Source organism: Gracilinanus agilis, chromosome 4, assembly GCF_016433145.1.
Source record: "Gracilinanus agilis isolate LMUSP501 chromosome 4, AgileGrace, whole genome shotgun sequence".
Taxonomy (NCBI): Eukaryota; Metazoa; Chordata; class Mammalia; order Didelphimorphia; family Didelphidae; genus Gracilinanus; species Gracilinanus agilis.
This window is the reverse complement of record NC_058133.1, coordinates 44,681,400-44,705,047: the sequence shown is the minus strand read 5'-3', so window position 1 is coordinate 44,705,047 and position 23,648 is coordinate 44,681,400. Positions and strand designations below refer to the sequence as shown.

Below are 23,648 nucleotides of genomic sequence, written 5' to 3'. Positions count from 1 at the left end.
AGAGAGAGCGAGAGAGAAAGAGAGAGAGAGAGCGAGAGAGAGAGAGAGAAAGAGAGAGAGAGAGCGAGAGAGAGAGAGCGGGAGAGAGAGAGAGCGAGAGAGAGAGAGAGAGAGAGAGAGAGAGAGAGAGAGAGAGAGAGAGAGAGAGAGAAAGAGAGAGAGAGACATGAGATTATCTGACCAAGGCATTCTTCTGAATATACTGGCATCTCAAAGGATTTTCTATAAGTCATTAAGATGAGAATTTTCTTTGCTCCAATCAAGTTTGAATAGTTTGTTAAGACTTCTATTTCCTAGACTTATTGATTCAGCTATAAAATCCACAGTTTAAATACCACCTGGGGTGAAGGGGGGTGAAGCTAATGAGGAGACTGAATGGAAATGAGCATTAACTTTGTAAACACAGATTAGTAGCATCGTGGCACAGTAGATTGTCAATAAAAACAAGACTGGGTACAGAGTCATCTGCCTTGCATGTACGTTATTGCCAGTGACAAGGAGGGAATTTTGTGGACTCACAAGTCTACCTTTTTGTTAATCAAAATTGAACTACAGGTGAGTAGTCCATCCACCTTTTCCAGTTCTGTGTTGGTGACAGGTATCAGCATGTGGTCCTTCAGTTTTTCAAACACCTATGGGTGAGAATAAATGAAAAGATTGAAAAAGAGGATCACGTTTTTGTTTTTTTGCAACTCCTTTCAACCCTTATTCTATCCTGGATCAAAAGATTAACAGTGGGGGCAGCTATGTGGCTTAGTGGATTGAGAGCCAGGCCTAGAGATGGGAGGTTCAAATCTGGCCTCAGATACTTCCTAGCTGTGTGACCCTGGGCAAGTCACTTAACTCCCATTGCCTAGCCCTTTTGGCTCTTCTGCCTTGGAATCAATACACAGAAGGTGAGGGGTTCAAAAAAAGGTTGTCAGTGTCATAAAACATTTAAACATTTAAATCAGTTTATACTATTAATTATACTATTTTATACATATATGCTCTATTGTATATAACTATATATAATCATATGATTAATCCTATTGTTTCATTTCATTCCAAAGTATGAGTGAAAACACACAAATACACATATGCACACACACATACACATATATGCACCATACTCAGAAAGTCGTTTGCCACTAAATATTTTGAGGCAACTGGATGGTAGCAGGTATATTCCACTATTTTTGGCTTCTGAGCCAAGAATGTGCTACGATTCAATTGAATGTTGGTTAACTACATATTAGGTACAAGCATGGTGCTACATATAATGACACGACATGGTACAGTGCAAAGACTTGGAATCAGAGGACTTGAGTTTGAATCCTGGCTCAACCACTTACTTCCTTGTGAGACGCTGGGCTTGTTACCCATCTCTAAAATGAAAGGATTGGCTTAGATTTCCTCTGGCCTCCCTTATGTCTCTCAATTTATCATCCTATGATCCTCGCCTCGAAGGTGCTTACCTTCTACTGACGGAGATATGATAAGGAAACAGCTAAATTTAGCACAAAGCAGGGAATGATAGGGTCAAAGAAGATGTCAAACAAAGTGTTATAGAACAAGTCTTTTTTGAGTCCTGAGTCCATTTGGTAGTCTGGTAAAATCTATGTATATAAAACCCTTCTCAGAATCATGTCTTAACAGACATAAAATAAAATACCTAAGCTTTTGAAGGTAACTAATTATAATCAGTTATCCATGTAAATGAATATATATGATGTTATATATGATATATAAATACAACTATAAGAAATATATATATATAAATACATAAGTATATAATATAAACATCTATATATTTATAACATCTTCTGTCTTAAAATCAATACTAAGTGGGGCAGCTGGGTAGCCCAGTGGATCGAGAGCCAGGTCTAGAGATGGGAGGTCCCAGGTTCAAATCTGGTCTCAGACACTTCCTTGCTGTGTGACCCTGGGCAAGTCACTTAACCCCCATTGGCTAGCCCTTACAACTCTTCTGCCTTGGAACCAATATACAGTATTGATTCTAAGACCAACGGTAAGGGTTTAAAAAAAAAGAGTCAATACTAAGCACTGGTAAAGGCTAGGCATTTACTAAACTATCATTTAATTCAATCCAACATTTATCAAATATCTTCTATTTGCAAGGTATTGTGTTGGATGCTGGGTATACAGAGGCAAAAGCAAAATGGCCCCTGCCAATGAAGAGTTTAAATTCTAGCGAGTAGGGGTAAATATATATCTTGTCCACTTATAATATAACTTGTCTACATGGAAGTTAATATAAAAGGATTTCAAGACAGTGTTAGTAACTGAGAGAAAGGCTTTCTGAATAAGGTACTTGAATTATGCTTTGAAGAAAGCTAGAACTCTTATGAGAGAATGGATTTTGGACACAGGGGGCCACTAATACAAAGGCAGAGAGGGGAGCTTAATGGTCATGTCCAAAGAATAGCAAACAGTCCAGTTTGATTAGACTGGTAGAAAACAGACTGGGTGAAGGGGACTTATAGGAAATAAGAATCTCTTGATTCTTCTTCCTAGTCTTCTCTTCCTAGAGCTGTCCAACTTTCATCTGTTTCAACCAAGTTACTGTTTTAATGGTTAAAAAACCCCCAAACCTTCCTTTCTGTCTTAGAATCAATACTAAGTATCAGATCTAAAGCAGAAGCATAGTAAGAACTAGGTAATTGGGATTAAGTGACTTGCTTAGGATGATCCAACTTGGTAGAATCTGAGCTCGTATTTGAACCCAGGACCTGTCTAGGTCAGGCTCTCTATCCACTGGACCACTTAGTTGTTCCCCCATTAGTTCTTGTTCTTGCTTGATTTCAATATTTCTCCAATTTTTCTTTCTTATCTATTTCCTTCTAGGCAGTCATTTCAACTCTAATCTTGCCCCACTCCTCACATACTTTCCACATATTCTTAACCCTGTGAGTTCCTCCAAGTCTCAGTTCTGAGCTCTCTTTGTTCTTTTCTCTCTACATTCTGTCAGAGAACTGATGGATTCTCTAGTTTTGATTATTGCTTCTCTGTAAATGACTCATATATATCTCCTCTGTTCTCCTAACCAAAGCTCCAACCTCACATCTCCATCTGCCTCCTGCACATTTCCTTTGGGATACCCTACCATAATTTCAAACCCAAGATGTGTTTCCCAGGAAAAGGCTTAGAGGGGTGAAGAGAATGACTGAAGAGGGAACTGCATTTGTTTTATTAGAGCACCATATTTGGATTGGATATCTTATACTGGGCCACCATGGCTTCTCCAAGACTATTGGGGTGTGCTTATAAGCTCTGGCAAACTTTAACACCTATAGCACCTGGATCCTGGAGAACCTGGAATTCATTTCCTTTTTTTTAAATTTGTTTTTAAAATTTTTTTAGTTCAAATTTTTTATTTTTTAAAACATTTTTTCCATGTTTACATGATACATTTTCTTTCCCTCTCCCCCTCCCAGAGCCTACAAGCAATTCTACTGGGTTATACAAATGTTATCACTTGATATCTATTTCCTTATTATTCTTTTTTACAATAGAGCAATCTTTTGAAACCAAAACCCCAAATCATGTACCTATATAAACAAGTGATAAGTCATGTTTTTCTTCTGTGTTTCTACTCCTGTAGTTCTTTCCCTGGATGTGGATAGTGTTCTTTCTCATAAGTGCCTCAGGATTGTCCTGCATTGCTGCTAGTAGCTAAGACTATTACATTTGATCATCCTATAATGTTTCAGTTTCTGAGTATAATGTTTTCTTGGTTCTGCTAACTTCACTCTGCATCAGTTCCTGGAGGTTCTTCCATTTCATATAGAAATCCTCTAGTGCATCATTCCTTTGAGCACAATAGTATTCCATCACCAACAGATACCACAATTTGTTCAGCCATTACCCAATTGAGGGACATCCCCTCATTTTCCAGTTTTTTCCATCACAAGAGTGCAGCTATGAACATTTCTGTACAATTCTTTTTTATTATCTCTTTGGGGTACAAACCTAGCAGTGGTACTTTTAAATCAAAGGGAAGGCAGTCTTTTAAAGTCCTTTGGGCATAATTCCAAATTGCCTTCCAGGTTGGATCAATTCATAACTGAATCCATTTTCCAAGGACTATGCTAGCCATAGGTGGATACAGGCTTATTACTAATAAGCTGGTCACTAAATGATCTTGATATGGGGACTGATTTGTATCAGAACTATCATTCTATGGTTATTAGAAATGGCTACCATTTCTTAAGTAGTAAGAGCAAACTGGTCCTGTTTTGGAGTGAATTTTAATCTACTTAGAAGTCATTTTACTTTGATATTTCTGTACCTATGTTACCAGAAATTAAAACTTTATTTAGATCAGGGGCTCTTAACCTTTTTACATGTCCTTGACCCCTCTGGCAGTCTGAGGAAGCTTGTGGACCCTTTCTCAACTTAATGGTTTCAAATGTAAAAAATAAAACACAGATGATGACAGAGAAAAGTAATTGGTTAAGAATCCCTGATTTAGATGATGCATTTCCACCCATGCTAGCTTTTAAATGACAGAGTTGAATATTATTTGACACTAACAGAATAAGATATCAGATTTGAAATTCAAAACTGTACCAGCAAAATTACTGTGAAAGCCCAAACATCAAAAAAAAAAAAAAAACAACCAACCTTACAGAATGTAATAGCATTTTTTGTAAAAACCAAAACCAAATTCATTTACCATACCCATTACCTCTGATGAAACAAAACACTAGGGAGTGCCTTTCTGGAGTAGCTGCTACTGCTGTTGTTTTTTTAAAAAAATATTCTTGGAGGATAGTGAGGTGGCTCAGTGGATAGAGAGTCAGGACTGGAGATGGGAGGTCCTGGATTTAAATCTGGCCTCACATATTTATTTATTTATTTATTCATTTATTCATTCATTCACTTATTTATTTATTTATTCATTCATTCATTCATTTATTTGTTTGTTTGTTTGTTTGTTTGTTTGTTTATTTTTTTAATCTTAAACCCTTAACTTCTGTGTATTGACTTATAGGTGGAAGAGTGGTAAGGATAGGCAATGGGGGTCAAGTGACTTGCCCAGGGTCACACAGCTGGGAACTCACATATTTTTTAGCCATGTGACCCTGGCCAAGTCACTTAACCACAACTGCCTAGCATTTATTGGTCTTCTGCCTTGGAACTAAACTTAATATCAATTCTAAGAAGGTAAAGGTTTAAAATATATAATATATACACATATAAAATATATTCTCGAGTAGTGGAAAAGCAAATGAAATTTTAAAAATGAATATGAAATATGCTTGTAATCCTATAATAGAGGATAGGGAGTGACTGAGTTCAGAAACCTAGCTAGTTTCTTAGGTGAATAGCAGTAGGAGAAGTAACTCAAAAATCTTGGTTGGAGCATGTTAGAGGGCTAGTGAAGATTAAGGAAAAACTTTAGAGTTGCTAAGAATGTGACTTGTTTGGGAGTCTTCACCAGAGAGAAGAATAACCTTCTGGTATCAGCTTCCTTTCTTCTGGCTTACCCAGATCTCACTTATTTTAGCAACTGCAAATATTTACTTGCCGAAATCCCCTAACCTTTAGGTTTAACTATTAAGAAAAGGTGGGGTGGTTGGGATATATGTGGAAAGAACTTCAGGACTCCAGTAGAATGAAAGTGCCTTGAGGGTAAGTTCTATCTTCCTTCTTTATTTGTATTTCCAGGGCCTATCAAAGCACTTGGAACAATTGTGTTGTTGTTTGGTCCTGTCGGACTTTTTTGTGACCCTATTTGGGGTTTTCCTGGCAAAGACACTAGAGTGGTTGGTCATTTCCTTTTCAGCTCATTTTGCAGATGAAGAAACTGAGGCCAACAGGGTTAAGTGACTTGCCTAGTGTCACCCAGCTAGTAAGTATCTGAAGTCATTATTTGAACTCATGAAAATGAGTCTTGATTCCAACCTCAGGGCTCTAACCATTGCACCACCTAGCTGCCCATCACCTGGAATAAATGGAATAAATAAAAGCTCTGAATAAATGCTTACTGATTTACTGAATAGTGTGAATTAGCCTAAAACAATATAAGAAATTATTTTGATATACTCTTCTAAGTTAAGATGTCAAAAAACAAAATTCAATGGTTACTTAAGAATCTTACATTACTCTTCCTATTCTTTTTGGTGGAGATATTTGGGTTGACTTTCTAGGAAGATCTAAGGGCAAACTTTAGGCATAGGAACAGTTGAACAGTTGAACAGCTTATGAACTAGAAAAGCCAGATATGTAGTGATTCCTGTTTAATAGGATTAACCAGAAATTGCAAAAGTGGAAAAAGACATGCCTTGAAATCAAGTGAAGATACTTGGATTGAGAAGGAAATTCCAGTGTTACTCTTGGGAAAATTCCTTAGAATACAAATCTAGACACATAGAAGGAGCATTTGACTGGCCACAAATGACTGGTATACAAATGACAGATGGTCAGCAGTTTTGATCCCATCATCCTTCTGGCAGAATATTGCTTTATTCTACTTAGAAAATGTAGCTTCTTTTTGTCTTAAACACTGTCTCCTTAGGACATCCATACTCCTTGGACCTAAGGAAACCTGAACCAAATTGGCTTCACTGCTATTTTTCACACAAGATAACTTCATCTCTTATCTCCTCCCTTTGCACTGTGTGTTCCCCATACCTGGAACATACTCCCTCCTCATAATTTTTTCTTTCAAAATCTTGTTCAAGTTTCACCTTCTACACAAGGATTTTTCTGATGGTTTCCTTTGTCTCCTGATAGTTGTTAGAGTCACACTGAATTTACCTTATATTTATTTTGAATATGCTCATTATTTTTATGTTGTATCTCCTGTTGGATTGACACTTTCTTGGGGGTGGTGAGTGTTTCACTATTGTTTTTGTATCCTCGACACTTAGCATGGTGTTTGGTACATAGCAGGTGCTTAATAAATGTTCTGTGATGGACTTTTTTGCCAAAGTTAATGTCTATCTGTACCCCCATTCTGTTCCATTTAACTCATCCCATTTCATCATATTCCATCTCATCCCATTCCTTCTTTATCCCACCCCATCCTTACCCCATCACCATCCCATCCCCTCAAATTATTTCCATGATCCGGCTACATTTATCATTTCCATCTCCAGCTTAACTCTTTCCCCCTACATCTCACAAATACAGTTGGTATTCCTCCTAATGCCAAAAAATTGCTTGGTTTTAATACTCTTTCAAACAATTTCCTTTGCTCTTTCATGCCCATTCATTGCAAAACTTTTGGAGTCTGCACTGCCTCTAATTCCTTACCATCCCACTCCTCAGCTGCTTGTAATCTGTCTTTCCTAGTAATGAAACAACTTTTTCTAAGGTTACAAGAGCTTGTTGCCAAAATCCTGTGGTTTCTCTTTTGGTCTCATTCATTCTGACTTGTATTTGATACTGTAGATTTTTTCTCCTGTGTGATACTCTCTTATTCTTTAGCTTCTCCAGCACTGTACTCCAGCTTATCTCCTGAACACTCTCTATTTTCCTCTTTTTCCTTAGGACCTTTTAACCAAGTTTAGGATGTCTTTTCATGTTGCTCTGTATGCAGAGGAAGATGTGACTTCTGATTAGCAGAGGGTATACTTATACCTCTGTAAAGACTTCCTATATTGGTTCAAGGCAGACAGAAAGAAACCCCCAGGTGAGGAGACTGAGCAAGTCTTTGAATGGCAGATGACAGTGTTCCAAATTACAGACATATGTTCCTAAATTTCGGGGCCTACAATTCTAGAGAATGCTGAGAGGATCTTCTTGAGTGAGATCATTCTCTCTCTTTTAGTTAAAGCAGAGACCTTATTTTACTCCAAATGAAGATCTCTTTTAAGTCCATGTCTCCTTTGGTATGTTCATGTAAGGGCTCCAATTTCTGTTTGCTCTTTTGTTTGGAAAAATGAGGTTTACTCGCTTTTCACTATTTGTGATGGCCTTTTGTGTAACTAACTTTTGGTGGGGAGGGGCTAAGCTGGCAAGTATGAACTAAGGACTACCTCTCCCCTTATGAGTGATCAGGGGAGCAGCTTTTGTTCTAAACCTATTGCATGATTAGAACAGAGATAATTGAGGGGGTATAGATAGATATAATTCTAGCCCAATACTCCTCTTAGAGACTAGAAAAGATTTCTCAGCTTTAGCTGTTCTGGACCCTTTTGGGCCCTCACTGAAGTTAGGGTGCTGGTAGAACCAGTATAGCCCTTATTTCTCTTCCATTTTGAAGATTGGGCTAGATTTCAAATCATATCTAGTCATACTACTCTTATTATAGACAAGTCACAAGGCATGATTTTACATGTAGGGGACACATATATGTTATGCTTAAATATGGGTATTTTCCAAGGCTCTGTTCTAGACTCTCTTTATTATCTTAACTTTTCCATTATTATCTTAGCCAATCCCATGGCTTCAATAATTACTTAACTCTCAGATCTATACCTCTTTCTCAACTTCTCTGTAGAGCTCCAGTCTTATATTTCCAATTGTCTACTCTATTGGATCATTCTACATGGATTTCTTACCATCACTTCAACTTAACAAGTCTAAAACCGGATCCATCATTCCCACCCCCATCCAACTTACCTGGCTTCTTAACTTCTCCATTTTTGTTAATGGTACGACCAATTTCCTACTCCCTTAGCCTGCCATGATCAACACAAAGACCTTCTGTGGTTTTCCATCACCCGATGTATAAAGTTTAAACTGTGATAATGGAATTTCAGATCAAATACAATATTACCTTAACTTATTCATCCAGCTTTATGTCTTACTCTTCTCCATGGCATCCCCATCAAAGTGCACTTGTGTGGCTCTTATTTCTGTCTTATCCTTTCTTCTATACCAGTATTTTTTCATGCTGTCCTTTGCTCCTGATGCAGACTACTCCACTTTACCTTTTGCTTCTAACCTTTGAATTTCATCTTTCTTTTCAAGGCCCTGTTTCAGATGCTACTTTCTCAACTTCTCCCTACTTCCACACCACCTAAGTACAAGTCATATTTCTGCAGTTAAATGCAATTTGAAAAAAGACATTGTTAATCTAAAGAGTGTCTAAAGGAAGACAACCAAGACAGGGAAGGACCCTGAGTCCATATCATATGAAACCTGGTTGAAGGAACTGGGCATGTTTAGCCTAGAAAAGAGAAAACTTGGGAGGAAGAGGGAAAATGACATGACAGCTTTCTTTTCATAAATGAGCCATTGAACTTGTTCTGTTGGTCTCTGGAGGGCAGGACCAAGAGAAATGGGTAAAAGTTGCAAAGGGCTTAAGTGAAGAAAAATTTCCTTGCAATGAAAGCTAAGAGTGAGTGGAATGGCATATCTTGAGAGGTGGTGAGAATCCCTTTTGTGGAGGTCTTCATGAAGTGGCTGGTAGGCCACTTGTGTAATTACCGTAGAGATTCTTTTCATTTATGGGTTGGATGAGATGGCTACTGAGGTCCCTTCAAACTGTCCAATTCGGTGATTGAAAGTTCTCATAGTGGATTTCCAGGTTCTTGCTTTTCCCATAATCCATTCAACCTTATAACATCCTTACTTATGTTTATGTCCTACTGCCAGGATCAGATGCTCTTGAGTTCACAGATAGTCCCTTTCCATCTTTGTATCTCTAGTACCTGACAGAGTGCTTTGGTACAAGGGCAAATGAGTTTTCTCTTTCTAGTTAAATGCAGTTTAAAAAAGACATTGAAATTCTAGAGAGTGCCCAGGGGAGGACAAGCAAGAAGGTGAAGGGTCTTGTGGCACTGAATTGAGTTGAAGTGACCTCAAGATGACTGTTCAGGAGTTTTTGGGGGAAAATTGCCACAAAACAATGAAGTTCATTAAAAACCTGTTTTAAATGAATGCTTAGATTTTGGAGGTACATGAATTTAATCGAAGACAGAGGGCAGACTGAGAGTGAGATTCAGAGATTCATAGAATACTAGAGTGGAATTTATTCCTTTTATTATGTAACATCCTAGGATTTAGAAGTGAAAGAAATCTGAGAAATCACATTGCTCAATTTCTTCACTTAGCAAGGTGGAAACTTAGTCATAGAGAGTCGAAATGTGATGAGAAAGAGGTGTGGAGTTTAAAAGGGCCTGACTTGGAACAGGAAAGTCAGGGGACATTTTTGCTTCAGCTTCCTCCTCTATAAAATGCTAACACACCTGTAGCATTTACCTCACGGGGCCACCGTGAAGTCCAAGTGAGGCAATGTAGGAAACCAACCCCTATATATATATATATATATATATGTATATATATATATATATATATATATGCTATTATGACTGTGATTTGTCATTCTGATAGTAATGGATGTAGAATTAAAATCCAAGTCTGATTCCAAAGAGCTCTTTCCATTATGATCATCCCACCACCCCAGATGCTTATCTGAAAACTCTTGAATACAACTAGTCAGTCAGTAAAGATTTATTAAATGCTTCTTATGACTTTTGGGATAACCTGAATCTACACACACACACACACACACACACACACACACACGCACACACACACACATAAAATGTGTACCCACACGTGTATACACACATACACACACACATATACTTATATCTCCATGCATGTATCTACCAATCTATCTAGCATCTATCTACCACCCATACATATAGGTATATATAANTATATATATATACTATTATGACTGTGATTTGTCATTCTGATAGTAATGGATGTAGAATTAAAATCCAAGTCTGATTCCAAAGAGCTCTTTCCATTATGATCATCCCACCACCCCAGATGCTTATCTGAAAACTCTTGAATACAACTAGTCAGTCAGTAAAGATTTATTAAATGCTTCTTATGACTTTTGGGATAACCTGAATCTACACACACACACACACACACACACACACACACACACACACGCACACACACACACATAAAATGTGTACCCACACATGTGTATACACACATACACACACACATATACTTATATCTCCATGCATGTATCTACCAATCTATCTAGCATCTATCTACCACCCATACATATAGGTATATATAATTTTATTAGTGAAGAAACTCTTCTATTATGTAGCTCAAAAACTCATTTATAATCATAGAGAGCTGCCTAGGATACAGAGAAGTAAAGTCATATAGCTAATATGTGCCTGAGGCAGGACTTAAACTAAGATCTTCCTGACCTCCATCTCTAGGTCTGGCTGTTGATCCACTAAGCCATTTAGTTGCCCCCAGTATATATTTTTATTAAAAACACAAGAAAATACAATAGCATTTTGAAAGTATTTTCTAGACCTATCTAGGAAATCTATCAAAAAAGGACCCTGGTCATTTAATCACTAGTCTTATAGATTAAAGAAAGTCTGCCAGTCAGGGGTGGGGGCTCCATAGTGCATGATAGCCCAGAAAAACTGCATTTACCTTGGCACTCTCTGGGTACTCTTCTGGGGCTCGGTGCAACAAGACATGCCCTTTGTTGGGGATGTTTAAATACACACAGTTTGCAGCCACATCATCAGGCACCGTCAGCTTGTCATAACGATGGTCACTCATCTGCTGCATGATCTAAAAAAGAAAAAGAGGTCTTATTTGGAAGGGTTTCTGAAAGCTCCCAGGAAGGACTACTTCTCAGACCCAAATGGAATTCTAGGCGAGGGAGCAGCTAGGTAGTACAGTGAATAGACCACCAGGTCTAGAATTCAGGAGATTTGGATTCAAATCTGACCTCAGAGATTTCCTACCTGTGTGACCCTGGGCAAATCATTTACCCTGACTGCCTAGCTCTTGCCATTCTTCTGTCTTAGCATAGAAACTAAGACAAAAGGTAAATGTTTAAAAAAATAAAAATGAAAATTCTAGGCAAGGCCCAGGAACATTTCTCTGTATGCAGAAAGTCCCTTCTATACCACTATTTCCCCATTTGGAATCTATTAAGTCCACAAAAATACCTAAACTCTCTGCTCATATTTCTTTAGTCTCAGCAGTTGGTTCTCAAAAGAGCTGGAGTAGAAGGCAGGATTGCAGAAAGGACACAGGTTCTATAGTAACAATACTTCCTGTGTGTGACCTTAGAAAAATCACTTAAATCTCCCTGAGCCTCAGTTTTGCCATTCTGAAAGTTCTCATAGTAGTTTTCCAGGTCCTCTCTTTTCCCATATCCTATTCAACCATATAACATCCTTATTTATGTTTATGTCCTACTCTCAGTATTAGATGATAAGCTTCTTGAGTTCATAGACAGCTCCTTTCCATCTTTATATCTCCAGTACTGGCCAGGGTTCCTTGGTATTAAATAAATGTGGAATTGAATTGTATTGACGTGACCTCAAGAAGATTTATCAGGAGCTTTTAAATAAGTTGATTGGACTAGGAGGTCTTTGAGGTTCCCTTGTAGTTCTCAATCATTGTCCCTATGACCTGCGTAGTATTTTCCTGTCTCTCCATCCATAGGAACAGAAAAGTTAAGATTATATTTATATTGTATGTTCACAGAAGGAGCAATCAGATTTTTTTAAAGTTAATAGGTTTGTGAAGTAAGGACTTTGTAGTAATTGTTTTGAGGGCTAGATTTTTTAAGATGCCGTTGATTTCATTGGACAGGCAAATCAGAAATATTATTCTTTTCCTTTAGGAGCATAAATTTAGAGTTGGAAAGGATGCTAGAAGGTCATCTAGTCCAACTCCCTTATTTTTTGGATGAGTAAATTGAGAAGGGTCTCTTCACCCCCACAGCCTAGCTCTTACCATTCTTCTGGTAGGAACCAATACATAGCATTGATTCTAAGATGGAAGGTTAAGAGTTTTATAATAACCTCTTTTATAATAATAATATAATATATAAAATTATAACATAGCATATTATATACAATATAATAATAATATTTTATAATAAACTAAACATATATACTCACACAAAATATCTATCCTCATATCACAGAGTTAGTAGTGGCAGAGCTAGAATTTGTATCTAAGTCCTTGGATGGAAAGTTGAGTGCTTCTTTGAAGTCTTGAATGCAAACAGCATTCAGAACTGGATGAAAAAGAACGCTTGATGTCTTATGACTTAATAGAAAGGGTGGTTTTTGATTAATATGTATCTATATGATTTTTGGGCTTTGTAAAAGTATGAGAACTTATTCTATAAATCCATTTTTAAAAACTAATAATTCTTATATGATTGAGACTGGCCAGACCCACATGGAGGCCCTATTAAAGGTGGAGAGAGAGCACAGCATTGTACCTGAATTCAAGAAGACCTGGTTCCAATTCTATCTTAGGCACTAAACTGTGTCATCCTGGACAAGTCACTTAACCCCTTTATGACTATGCTTCCTCACTTAAAAAAAATTCTGGTGGTATTTGCAATTACTAAGGAGTGGTTTAATCAACTTGGCTCTACACTTGAATTTTCACATTTCTTTAAGGGCTTTCAATAAGTATTCAATAAGCATTTGCTAAGTACCCACCATATGCCTAGAACCATGGTAGGTGATGAGGTTACAAAGAAAATACAGAGAATCATTCAGTCCTCAGCTTACCATCCACTGAAGGATTATGTCTACAGGTTTAAATTAGTCCAACTTTTTCAGCCATTAGAAATTGGAAATAATCAATCATATCGAATGTTTGCAAGAACTTGGCGAGTGTACACTATCTTCTTTTGTTTTCTCTTGAGCTTTTATTTTCCACTAACTTCAGAAAAAAATCTTGGGAACAAGTATGCAGAAGGATTTATTTATTTTTTTTTGCTACGTATGAACTTTTCCTAGATTGACTTTTTTTTAAAAACACTTACCTTCTCTCTTGGAGTCAATACTGTGTATTGGCTCCAAGGCAGAAGAATGATAACTTGCCCAGGGTCACACAGCTAGGAAGTATCTGAAGCCTGGTTTGAACCCAGGACCTCCCATCTCTAGGCCTGGCTCTCAATCCACTGAGCCACCCAGCTGTCTCCTAGACTGACTTTTCTAAAATATTTTAGATTATATGAAAATTCAAAGAAAATTTTCATGGGAGGGAATTTTCCCCCTTATATATTTCATCATACAATGTTTATGTTCCAAGGGATGTTAAATCCTTTTAGGCATATGGTAGACTTGCATCTAAAATTTCCCAGATGGATAACTTTTGTTAACAAATACTGCATACAACTTAAAGCTACAAAGGAGATATAGATAATCAAAGAAACACTATGAAGAGTAATATTTAAAGAGAAAGAAAACATTTAGACACGAGAAAGGTACTGCTGTCTCCTACTCCATTCTAACTGACCACATCCTATGTAAACCAAAAGTCTAACTTTAGCCTTGTCTGTTTAAAGAAGATAAAATTTATTTCTAACCTATTTTTTCTGCCATTGAGAGTTTACTTACTATTCCTTTTTTTTTAGGTATGTTTTGTCTTTTAGCTTTATTCCTAAGGGTAACTACGACTATGGTAGCATTACTCAAATTTGTTTGTCTCAGGGCTTATTTATATCCTTAAAAAAATCATGGTTGGGGGGGGGGCGTAGCTAGGTGGCTCAGTGAATTGAGAGCCAGGCCTAGAGATGGGAGGGTTCAAATCTGATCTTAGACACTTTCTAGCTGTGTGAACCCAGACAAATCACTTAACCTCCAATGTTGAGACCTTACTTTTCTTTTGCCTTGAAACCAATACATAGTATTAATTATAAGACAGAAGGTAAGGGTTTAAAAAATCCATTGAGGACTCTCAAGGGAACTCTTGTTTCTGTGTGATATAGCCACTATTTTAGAAATAAAAACATTTTAATGTTATTATAAAAATAGTTTTAACCTGGTGGACCTCCTAAAAGGGTCTTAAGGGCACCCAGGAATCCCTGGCTGCCCTAAGGGGTCAGATCCTATGGCCTATCTTGTGCCTGAGTTGCTAATTTCCAATGATAACAGGCTTATTCTCTTCTAGCAGAGGTATTTGTGGCATCTTATCCTCTGCTCCTTTATCAAGCATCTTTACTCTAAAACTTCCTTCAGTTAATCAGTTCAAAACATATTTGTTAAGCCAATTTATTAAGCAGACTAGTACTTAGTACTTAGAAAATAAGGATGAAAAACTGAAAGTTTTAAAGTTTTTTACAATCTAACAAAGATGGGCCATACATAGGAATATTAGGAGACAAAGCAGAATGTGATAGGAGCAAAGGAGAGATCAAGAAAAAGTGCTCTTGGAAAATTTAAGGAAGGAGAATCATTTCTACCTGGGGATAAAACAATAAACCATTATCAAATCAACTATGCCATTGTTCCTGGATAGGACATATCAATCTACTGCTTTAAGACCACACTCAGAATTCCTATAATTCTGAGGACAAAAGTAATGGTGGAGATCAGAAAAGGCTTCATGGGAGAGGTTATACTCAAGCTAGTTTTTTGAAAGAAGAGTTGGATTTCAACAAGGAAAGAGGAGGAGGGAGTGTATTTTAGATATGGGAGTGGTGGAGCAGCCTGTGCAAATGCATGGAAATTGGAGAATTAAGGAAAATAAGGAGGAAGCATAGGATCAAAGAACTGGAAGAGCTCTTAGAGGCTACCTATTTCAATCTCCTCCTTTTTATAGATAAAGAACCAAGGTCCAGTGAATTAAAATGACTTGTCTAAGGTTGTACAGTTAGTATCAGAAGTAGAAATACCTACCTGTCCAATATGGCTGGAATGAAGAGTCTATTCACACTATATGTGAATAGTGGGATATAAAACTGGAAATATAGGCTGAAAGTAGATTGTGGAGGACTTACATTTCAAGTTAGGGAGTTTGTCTCTTCATCTTCAGTTCTGCTTGCTTTCAGCTCAAAAGAACAAGATACCCAAAGTTTATATGTGTTGTCTGTTTTGTGTCTACACAAGTCTTCTCTCTTTCTTAGCTTCCTTTTGTGTTATTTCCCCTCATTATATTGTAAGCTCCTTGAGGGCAGGGACTATCTTTCTTTTTTAAAAAACGGTATCCTCAGTGCTTGGTATAGTGCCTGACATAGAGTAGATGGGCTTAAATGTTTATTGAATTAAATATAGTTGATTAAATAAGCCAATGAACAAAACAATATTGGGGAGGGGGGGTCAACAAGGTTAAAAAGTTATAACAAGATTGAGAAGAATGAGACTTGAATAAAAGGCCATTGGTCTTAGTAATTAAAGAGATTTTTGGTAACCTTGAAAATAGAAGTTTCAGTCAAGTTGTAGGGTGGGAAGTAAAGGCAATGAAATGTTTTCTTCAAGTCTATTTGTGAAAGGGAATAGGAAATATAGGATGATAGCTTGAGGGAATGGCAAAGGCAAATAAACTTTCTGGTGTTTTTATTTTATCTTATTTTTGAATTTTAAGAATTGAGGAGACTTGGGCATTGCTCTAGAGAATAGAGAAGAAATCAATAGATAAGAAGAAATTTGGTTGGAGGAAGTGAATGAAGAGGGAGAGAGAGAGATAACCAAAGGGCAAACTCCTGGAGGAGATGGAAAAGAATGGGATCATGAACCCAGATGGTTGGCAAGCATTGACTTTGGTCATTAAAGGGGGAAGAGAATGAATATAAGACAGAAAGAAAAGGAATAAACAGGGGAGCATAATAGGAAGGTAGGTGGGATCAGATTGAGGGCACAAATGAGGGTGAACCTGGGCAAGGGGGGGCACCAAAGTTGCTGATTTTAAAGGCAAAGATGAATATGGATGATGTCATGAAGAGATACAAGAGTTTAAAAGAGAGGAGACAAGGAAGTTTATAGTAGATGACATCAATCTTCATTAAAAAAAAAAAAGATAATCTGTTGAGAGAAAAGTCATGGGTATGTTGTGGGAGACCTGAAGTCAAATGAATTTGTTACTGTGAGAAGATGATAAGGAGTCAGCAATGAATAAAAAGATTGCCACATAGCGGAGAGGACCAAGTTTATATTAGCTCGAATTTGCAGTGAACCCAGCCCAATCAGCAGTTTCCTGCTTTCTCCAGGAGCAGATGTCGGGAATAGCCACGTATTAGCAAGCAACAGGATAGGAATAGTGGAAGAACAAAAGAGAAATGGATTTGAGGATTGTGCTCTATTGAAATGGCTGACAGGGTCAAGGTGGAAGGGAGGGAAATGAAGCCATAATAGAAGCAATAAATAGATACTTGTTGATAGGTCTAGAACTAGTAGAAACCTTTAAGGTAATTTGGTCCTTCATTTTACAAATGAGAAAAGAAACTGAGGCCCACTGAGGTATAATGACTTGCCCAAGGACACATAAGTAGATTTGAACCTTCTTATTCAAAATCCATCAGGTTTTGTACTAAGCACACTGTTGAATGGATGTCTTAGAAGAACAGGGAGGTTCTGAGAGATTGGATGTCATAATGAGAGAGAATGACAGATATAAGAGGAGTGAGGCAACAGAAAAAGGTATCATCAAAAAAAGGGTATTTTCAGAGTGAAGGTTTTTAGAGATGAAGTATTCTAAGTTCTAATAATCAATAAATGCTAAATTATTCTAATAAATAAATTCTAAGCATCCTGATGAAATAGAGAAGAGATGGAGGTCATACAAGTTGAGGTGATAGATGAACCTAGAAACAGTTATTATGAGGGCCATTAATATGAATACTGATATATCACCAAAAAAGAAGGTAGGCATCAGATTGGAGGTTAAAAATAAAAGCCAAGGGCTGAAGTCAATGAGGAAGGGGAGAGGCTGTTCTAAAGCTTGGTAAGTGACTGTGAAAACACTGAAATCAGGGTAATAAAAAGGGATGGCATGAGCAAGAAAGGAGGGGATGGGACAGGCTGCCACTGTACTGGTCCCTGCTGCACTGTGGGAATCTCCTTTGAGAGAGTGTGAGAGTAGGGTCAGCGTTAGGAGACTTTGGGGAAGAAAGAAGGAGTAGAGGGAAGAGATAGCCCAAACAGGGATATAGGGAGATAGTCTAAACTATATCCCTGTTTGGACTATCTTCTCTTGGTACTCATCTTCCTTTCTCCTAGTCTGAAAATCTCTTCCCTCTGCTCCTTCTTTCCATATCTCTCTTATCTCTATTCAGCTCAGCCCTAATCTTTCCCAGTCCCCATTCCACTCTGTTCTCTTTTCTATGTTACAAGCTCTTTGAGGGTTGGAACTATCTTTTGTTTTGTTTGTATCTTCAGTGCTTATAACACCAGTGGTCTACACATATTAGGTGCTTAATAGTATTTGCTGATTGACCTTTTTAGATCCCATCCAAGTAGACAGGATGCCCCTTCCCCAAGACAGAGTTCTATGGGAAGAACTTCTGAGGACATGAGGCTACTTCTATACCCTGATGTGATGAAATCTTCTAAATGGATGGTTAACCTTGGGCCTCTGAACTTGTTTAAAAAAATTTTTTGACAACTAAATTTCAACATAATTGTTTCCCCTTGTAATCAGATAGCTTTTATTTAATTATTATATTATTAATTTCTATCAATGGTTTACTCATGTGTTTTATTAATATTTTAATTAACATTTCATTAATTTATTTCATTATAATTAGCTTATTAATATTAATATGTTGTTTATTTACTCATCTAAAATTATTATCCTGCATAGGGATCCATAGCTTTCACTAGACTGCCAAAGGAGTCCATAACATAAATATTTGAAGAACTCCCATTTTTAAAATTGACTTAAAAAATAACTTCTTGGAAAAAAAGCATTTCCTTCCAGCAACATGATTATTTGGACAATTCCCAGAATTCTTAGAAACCAATACCATAAAAAAAGTAAGTTGATAGGTTATGGATTTTTACTATTGCTTTGTAGCCTTGTATTCATATGGATAGATGGGACCAGTTAATATGATGAAAAATCTGGTTATAATTGGTTAGGTTTTTTTCCCCCTCTTTTATGCTCTGTAGGCAGTCTTCACCATCTCATAAGAAACAATAACAATTATAGGCAGCTTGCAAATAGCAGAACAGAAAGCTATCATTGGATTCAGAAAGATGTAGTTTCAAGTTCCACCTCTGATACATATTTAGGAATGGGGTTCCATTGGTTATCCCATTGCTTAAAAGTATCTAACTTTGTCAGGTTAGACTCTTTTATTATTTGAGTCAACCAGACATTCAAAACAGGTGACCAGAACCCCCCTCCCCCAAAGCTTCTTGACTCAAAGCCATTTGATGAGATTAGGAAAATGGGAATCACGTGGGGGAATCATATTATAGTCTTCTAATCTGACCTAATTGTAACTGGGCAAAACATGTAGACCATGTGGCCTTGGGCAAGCCACTTGACTTCTTGGTGCCCCCGTTAACAATCTGAAACGTGGAGAAAATGTAAATTACTTATAGAAAATCAGTAAATTTACTTGTTATAAATTGGCAAATTTATTCAAAAATGTATTTACAGTAAATTTAATGACAGAATAGTTACTAACTCATAGATGGTCAGAATAGAGCACATTACATAATTTTGGGGGAGATTAGAATGGGAGTTTCATTGGGTGACAGAATTCTAGAGCTGGAAAGGGACTAAAAGATGATTAGATTTGACCCCCTCATTTTACAGATGAAGAAAATGAATCCTAGAGTGGTGAAGCACCACTTAACATGCTCAGCACAGTGTTTGACACATAGTAGGCATTTAATAAATGTTTATTGACTGACTGAAATGTCTTAATCACAGTCACTGATTGACAGAAGTGGGATTGGGGCTTTGGGCTTCTGATCCTCATTCCAGTGTTCTTCCTACATGTTATGCCATCTAACCTCAACAAATAGAAATCAAAAGCAAAGACTCCAATGAATAAACTCCAATGAGAAGTGTGGTCTCCTTATGATGTTTGGACAGAGAGCACCTGACCTCGGCACACTGTCTGCCCCTCTTAGACCTATATGTTTCTCCACCAATTCCTTAAGAGGTCCAAAAACATTCCACATATTGCAATCTGGGTCATGCATGTCCAGTGAGGACTATGAAATGTGGAATGTTTCACATTTCTAAGGAAGTGTTATTAAGAATCCCTGTCAGCTCCAATTTATTGTTTATTAGAGAAGGAACAAACTTTTTAATCTCTAGGGTTCTTTTTACCTGCAAAATAATAGTAAAGTCACTGTAGCAAACAGTTCAAAAGTGCCTGGATCCTTTCCTGTTTTTAATTCAGCTTTGGATCCAGCCTTGTCCCTTTCACCCCAACCAATCAGCTTCCTTTTCCTCCTTATTTGTTGATCTAATTTTTTCTGGATTTAGCTAAAGACACAAGTTAAGGTCCTAAGCATTTTTCTGTTTTTTTCTTCATTGTTTTTTAACTTGTTTTTTCAAAGCCTTATTTAAAATTTAGTTTTTCCCTTGGTCATGCCCAGTACCATTTTAGGCAGAGGAAGGGCCAATGACTCTATCTCAAATGGCTGGGGATAATTTAATTCTTTCATTATGGAAAAGAAAGTAACTCCAATGTCTTTCCTATGGGTAGAATTTGCTGTAGGGAATATATCCTTTCATCCATTGTTGAATTCTGCTGGGAGGCGATCTTAAAATAGACACTTTTGCAAAGGCCACCTGAATCTACTCTGTGAGAGATTTAAAAATTAATTTACCAGAGATTCACAGCTCTCATTTCAAGCCAGGTGAAAAAGAAGGTGAAAAAGGAAGTTACTTCTAATCTTTTTTGATGAGAGAAAAGGACCTAAATGGAACAGAGAGTAACTACTGTATTTGAGGAAAAACTAGCAATAAAAAGCTTCTGAGAGATGGGTTAATCTAACTGAAAGGTTAGAGGAAGTGGTAACAGTAGAAGCCAGAAATAAAAAAATAAAAAAAAGGAAAAGGAAAAACACTGAAGGTAACTCTTTGATTGGTTCTCTCAGGACAAAAGACTTTTTAGGGCATGAATTTGACAAATTAAACAGTTCAAGAAATAGGTACTGGATACCTATTCTGGACAAAGCTATTTGAGGATACAAAGATTTTTTTTCCCTTCCAATTACAGAGTTCCTGGTCTCAAGGAGCTTACACTCTGCTACACAGATAAGTATGATATAAGGTAGAGTGTGATGAATAATGTAGAAGAAAAGATCCAACCAGACCATATACACCAGGACAACTTACATCTTCAGCTGGGGGATGGATGGGGAGGGAGATCAGGGAAAGGAAGTACCAAAGTTGAGCCTTGAAGAAACAGAAGGATTCTCAGTCAAATGTATGCTCCTTGAAGTTAGGGATTATTTCTCATTTTATCCTTGCAAATATATACACAATGGGACTTAAAAGAATGTTGGATTTGATTCTGAATGAATGTAAAAGCATTAAGAACTTTTTATGTGTAGAATACTGCATATGAAGGAATTGTAAAGAAAAGATTTCCTATTTTCTCTCAGGCTGCAGCCTTCTAATTCTGTATTACATATTCTTATGAATAATACAGTGTGCCATTTTTGCTAGCTGAGATTTGGGAGAGAAACGTGTCCCCACGGTACTACTATCCTATCCTGATGGGGCTTCAAAGAGAAAGGTTAAGAGGAAACCATCTCTATCATCTTTGCCCTCTTGAGGCCAGATGACGTAGTAGGGATGAGCTCACCTGGAGAGTCAAACAGGACATTAGGTTACACCAAAGAGTTCAGGGAGTTGTGAAGTTTTGTGATGGCAATGCTTGGGCCTCAGTTTTGCTTTTGCTTACAAGATGAGTATCATTTCAAATATCCTGAGAATGCAGCTGTCGGGCTACATTAATTTCATGTTCCAACATTTATTTTCCTTTGAAAGGGTGGAGGTGGTATTTCTCCAGAACACTGTGAAGAGTTCTCTCACCCTAGGGGCTTCGCTTCCTGTATCCATGGTATTGTGAGTCAGGGTGGAAGGGAGAAAAACACCTAAATGAACCAGCGATACAAATTCCTTTCCCAGAGAACAGATTACTGTACATCCGCCTGTGACTTTCTGGACCAAGTCCTTGAAGGACATAGAAGGAAAAAGCTGAAATAGTTGGAGGAGGACACTAAGAAATCAAATAACTGCCATTTGGCATTTTCTGCCTTTTAAGGGGCCTCCAAGTTATCATAAATTTACTAGTATATATCTTGCATATAATAGGTGTTCATTAAAGGTTTGCTAAGTGTATAAATGAATGATCATCCTTAACAGAACAGAATTATTTTGGGCACTGATAGTCTACCATATTTCCAAAGTGTTTTTCTTTTTTCTAAAGCCAGAAGGGACCTGTGAGGCCACTGAGTCAGACCCTTTCATTTTCCAGAGAATGAAAATGATATCCAGCAAGGTTATGTGATTTTTCTAAGGTCACAAAGCTTGTAAATACCAGAAGTGGAATTTGAATCCAAGTCCTTAGAAGTAGTGCTTTTTCCAGTGGACCAATTCTGTGATGCACATTTTTTCTTTTTTTATATGAAAAAGTATGGAGTCATATAGGACTCTGCTTTCAGATGCTATCACGGGCAAGTTGTTTGTGTCAAATGAGCAGCTGCTGGTTTCAGAAAACCTGCCTAGTTTACAAAGGCTGTTGCTGTCATAAAATGGAGGGGGAAACTTCTGGCTTCCTGCCCAAAAGAATTTGCATGACCAGAGCTGGATTAGCAGCCAGGCATTTCCGGTGGTTCCTAACATTTCTGGGAATTCTCTAAACGGCTGGAAAGCCATTTTTGCAGTGCATTCTCTTAGTTCTTAGTCATACTTTCCTTATATTTAAGCAATTACCAAAAAAAATGCTGTGCTGCTTCACAGATGATCTAGGTGCACTGGGGGTCTTGTCTAAGTAATGAAGCAAAGATGTGGAAAGTATTTATAGACATTTTGGAGATCCTCGAAGCACATTTTGGGACAGATGGTTTTGGTCCACCAATGGTTAATTAGTCTCTCTATAAAATGTGTAGTTATGCCAGTACCAAACATGTCAAAACAAAATTAATATTAAGAGTAACTTTTTATAGCATTGCTATTTAGATATGCAAAGTATAATGCTCCATCTCATCTTTATGAAGAGCCCAAATCACGAAAATATCACAAGGACATAGCATTTGGTTTGAGGCAAAGCCGGTAGAGGTAGAGCTCACTAGGTTGCAGGATCAGTCATCTATTTTCATTAAAAATATACACACCTACTCATTCTCTCTCTCTCTCTCTCTCTCTCTCTCTCTCTCTCTCTCTCTCTCTCTCTCTCTCTCTCTCTCTCCTCCCCTCTCCCCCCCCTCCCCCACTCTCTCTCCCTTTCCCTTTCTCTCTCTCTCTGGATACCTGACCACAGATACAGAACAATCGGCAAAGAAAATGAAGCAGTTTTTCTCGGCTGATGGAATTTTCTTGCCATTAGGGAGAAGATTATGGAGAAAGGCATTAGTTATAAGATGCTGGGCTAGACACCCTGGGCAAGTTATTTAACCCCAATTACCCAGCCCTTATTGCTCTTCTGTCTTGGAACCAATACTTAGTATGAATTCTAAGACAGAAGGTAAAGATTAAAAAAAAACACACCAAGATGTTGGGCTACCATATTCATCTTGCCTTCCAACATTTAGGTGCCCTATTCTTTCTACTAGGGATGTTTAGCCTAAAGAAAAGAAGGGTGAGGGAGGGCAATGATAACAGTTTTCCAAGCATTTTAAAGTCTCATGTTGAAGAGGAATTGAACTTGTTCTGTTTTGTCCCTTGACTGGAAGGGTCAAAGAGGCAGATTTAGGGTGGATATAAGGAAGACCTTCCTAATAACCAGAGGTTTTACAAAGTGGAAT

General features: G+C 37.5%; 1 protein-coding gene across 2 annotated transcripts in view; it reads right to left on the bottom strand.

The window, feature by feature from the left end:
• The window catches only part of DDAH1 (dimethylarginine dimethylaminohydrolase 1), a 206,232-nt gene that overhangs the window by 3,429 nt on the left and 179,155 nt on the right, over positions 1 to 23,648 (bottom strand). Inside the window, exons 5-6 of one of the 2 annotated variants that reach the window (XM_044672713.1) lie at positions 11,380 to 11,523; positions 528 to 632 (exon numbers count right to left, since the gene is read on the bottom strand). In XM_044672713.1, coding sequence (XP_044528648.1) covers positions 528 to 632; positions 11,380 to 11,523 — 249 coding nt within the window. Of the gene's footprint in view, positions 1 to 196; positions 633 to 11,379; positions 11,524 to 23,648 lie in introns of those variants that run through there. The other variant, XM_044672712.1, reaches the window with a different exon arrangement.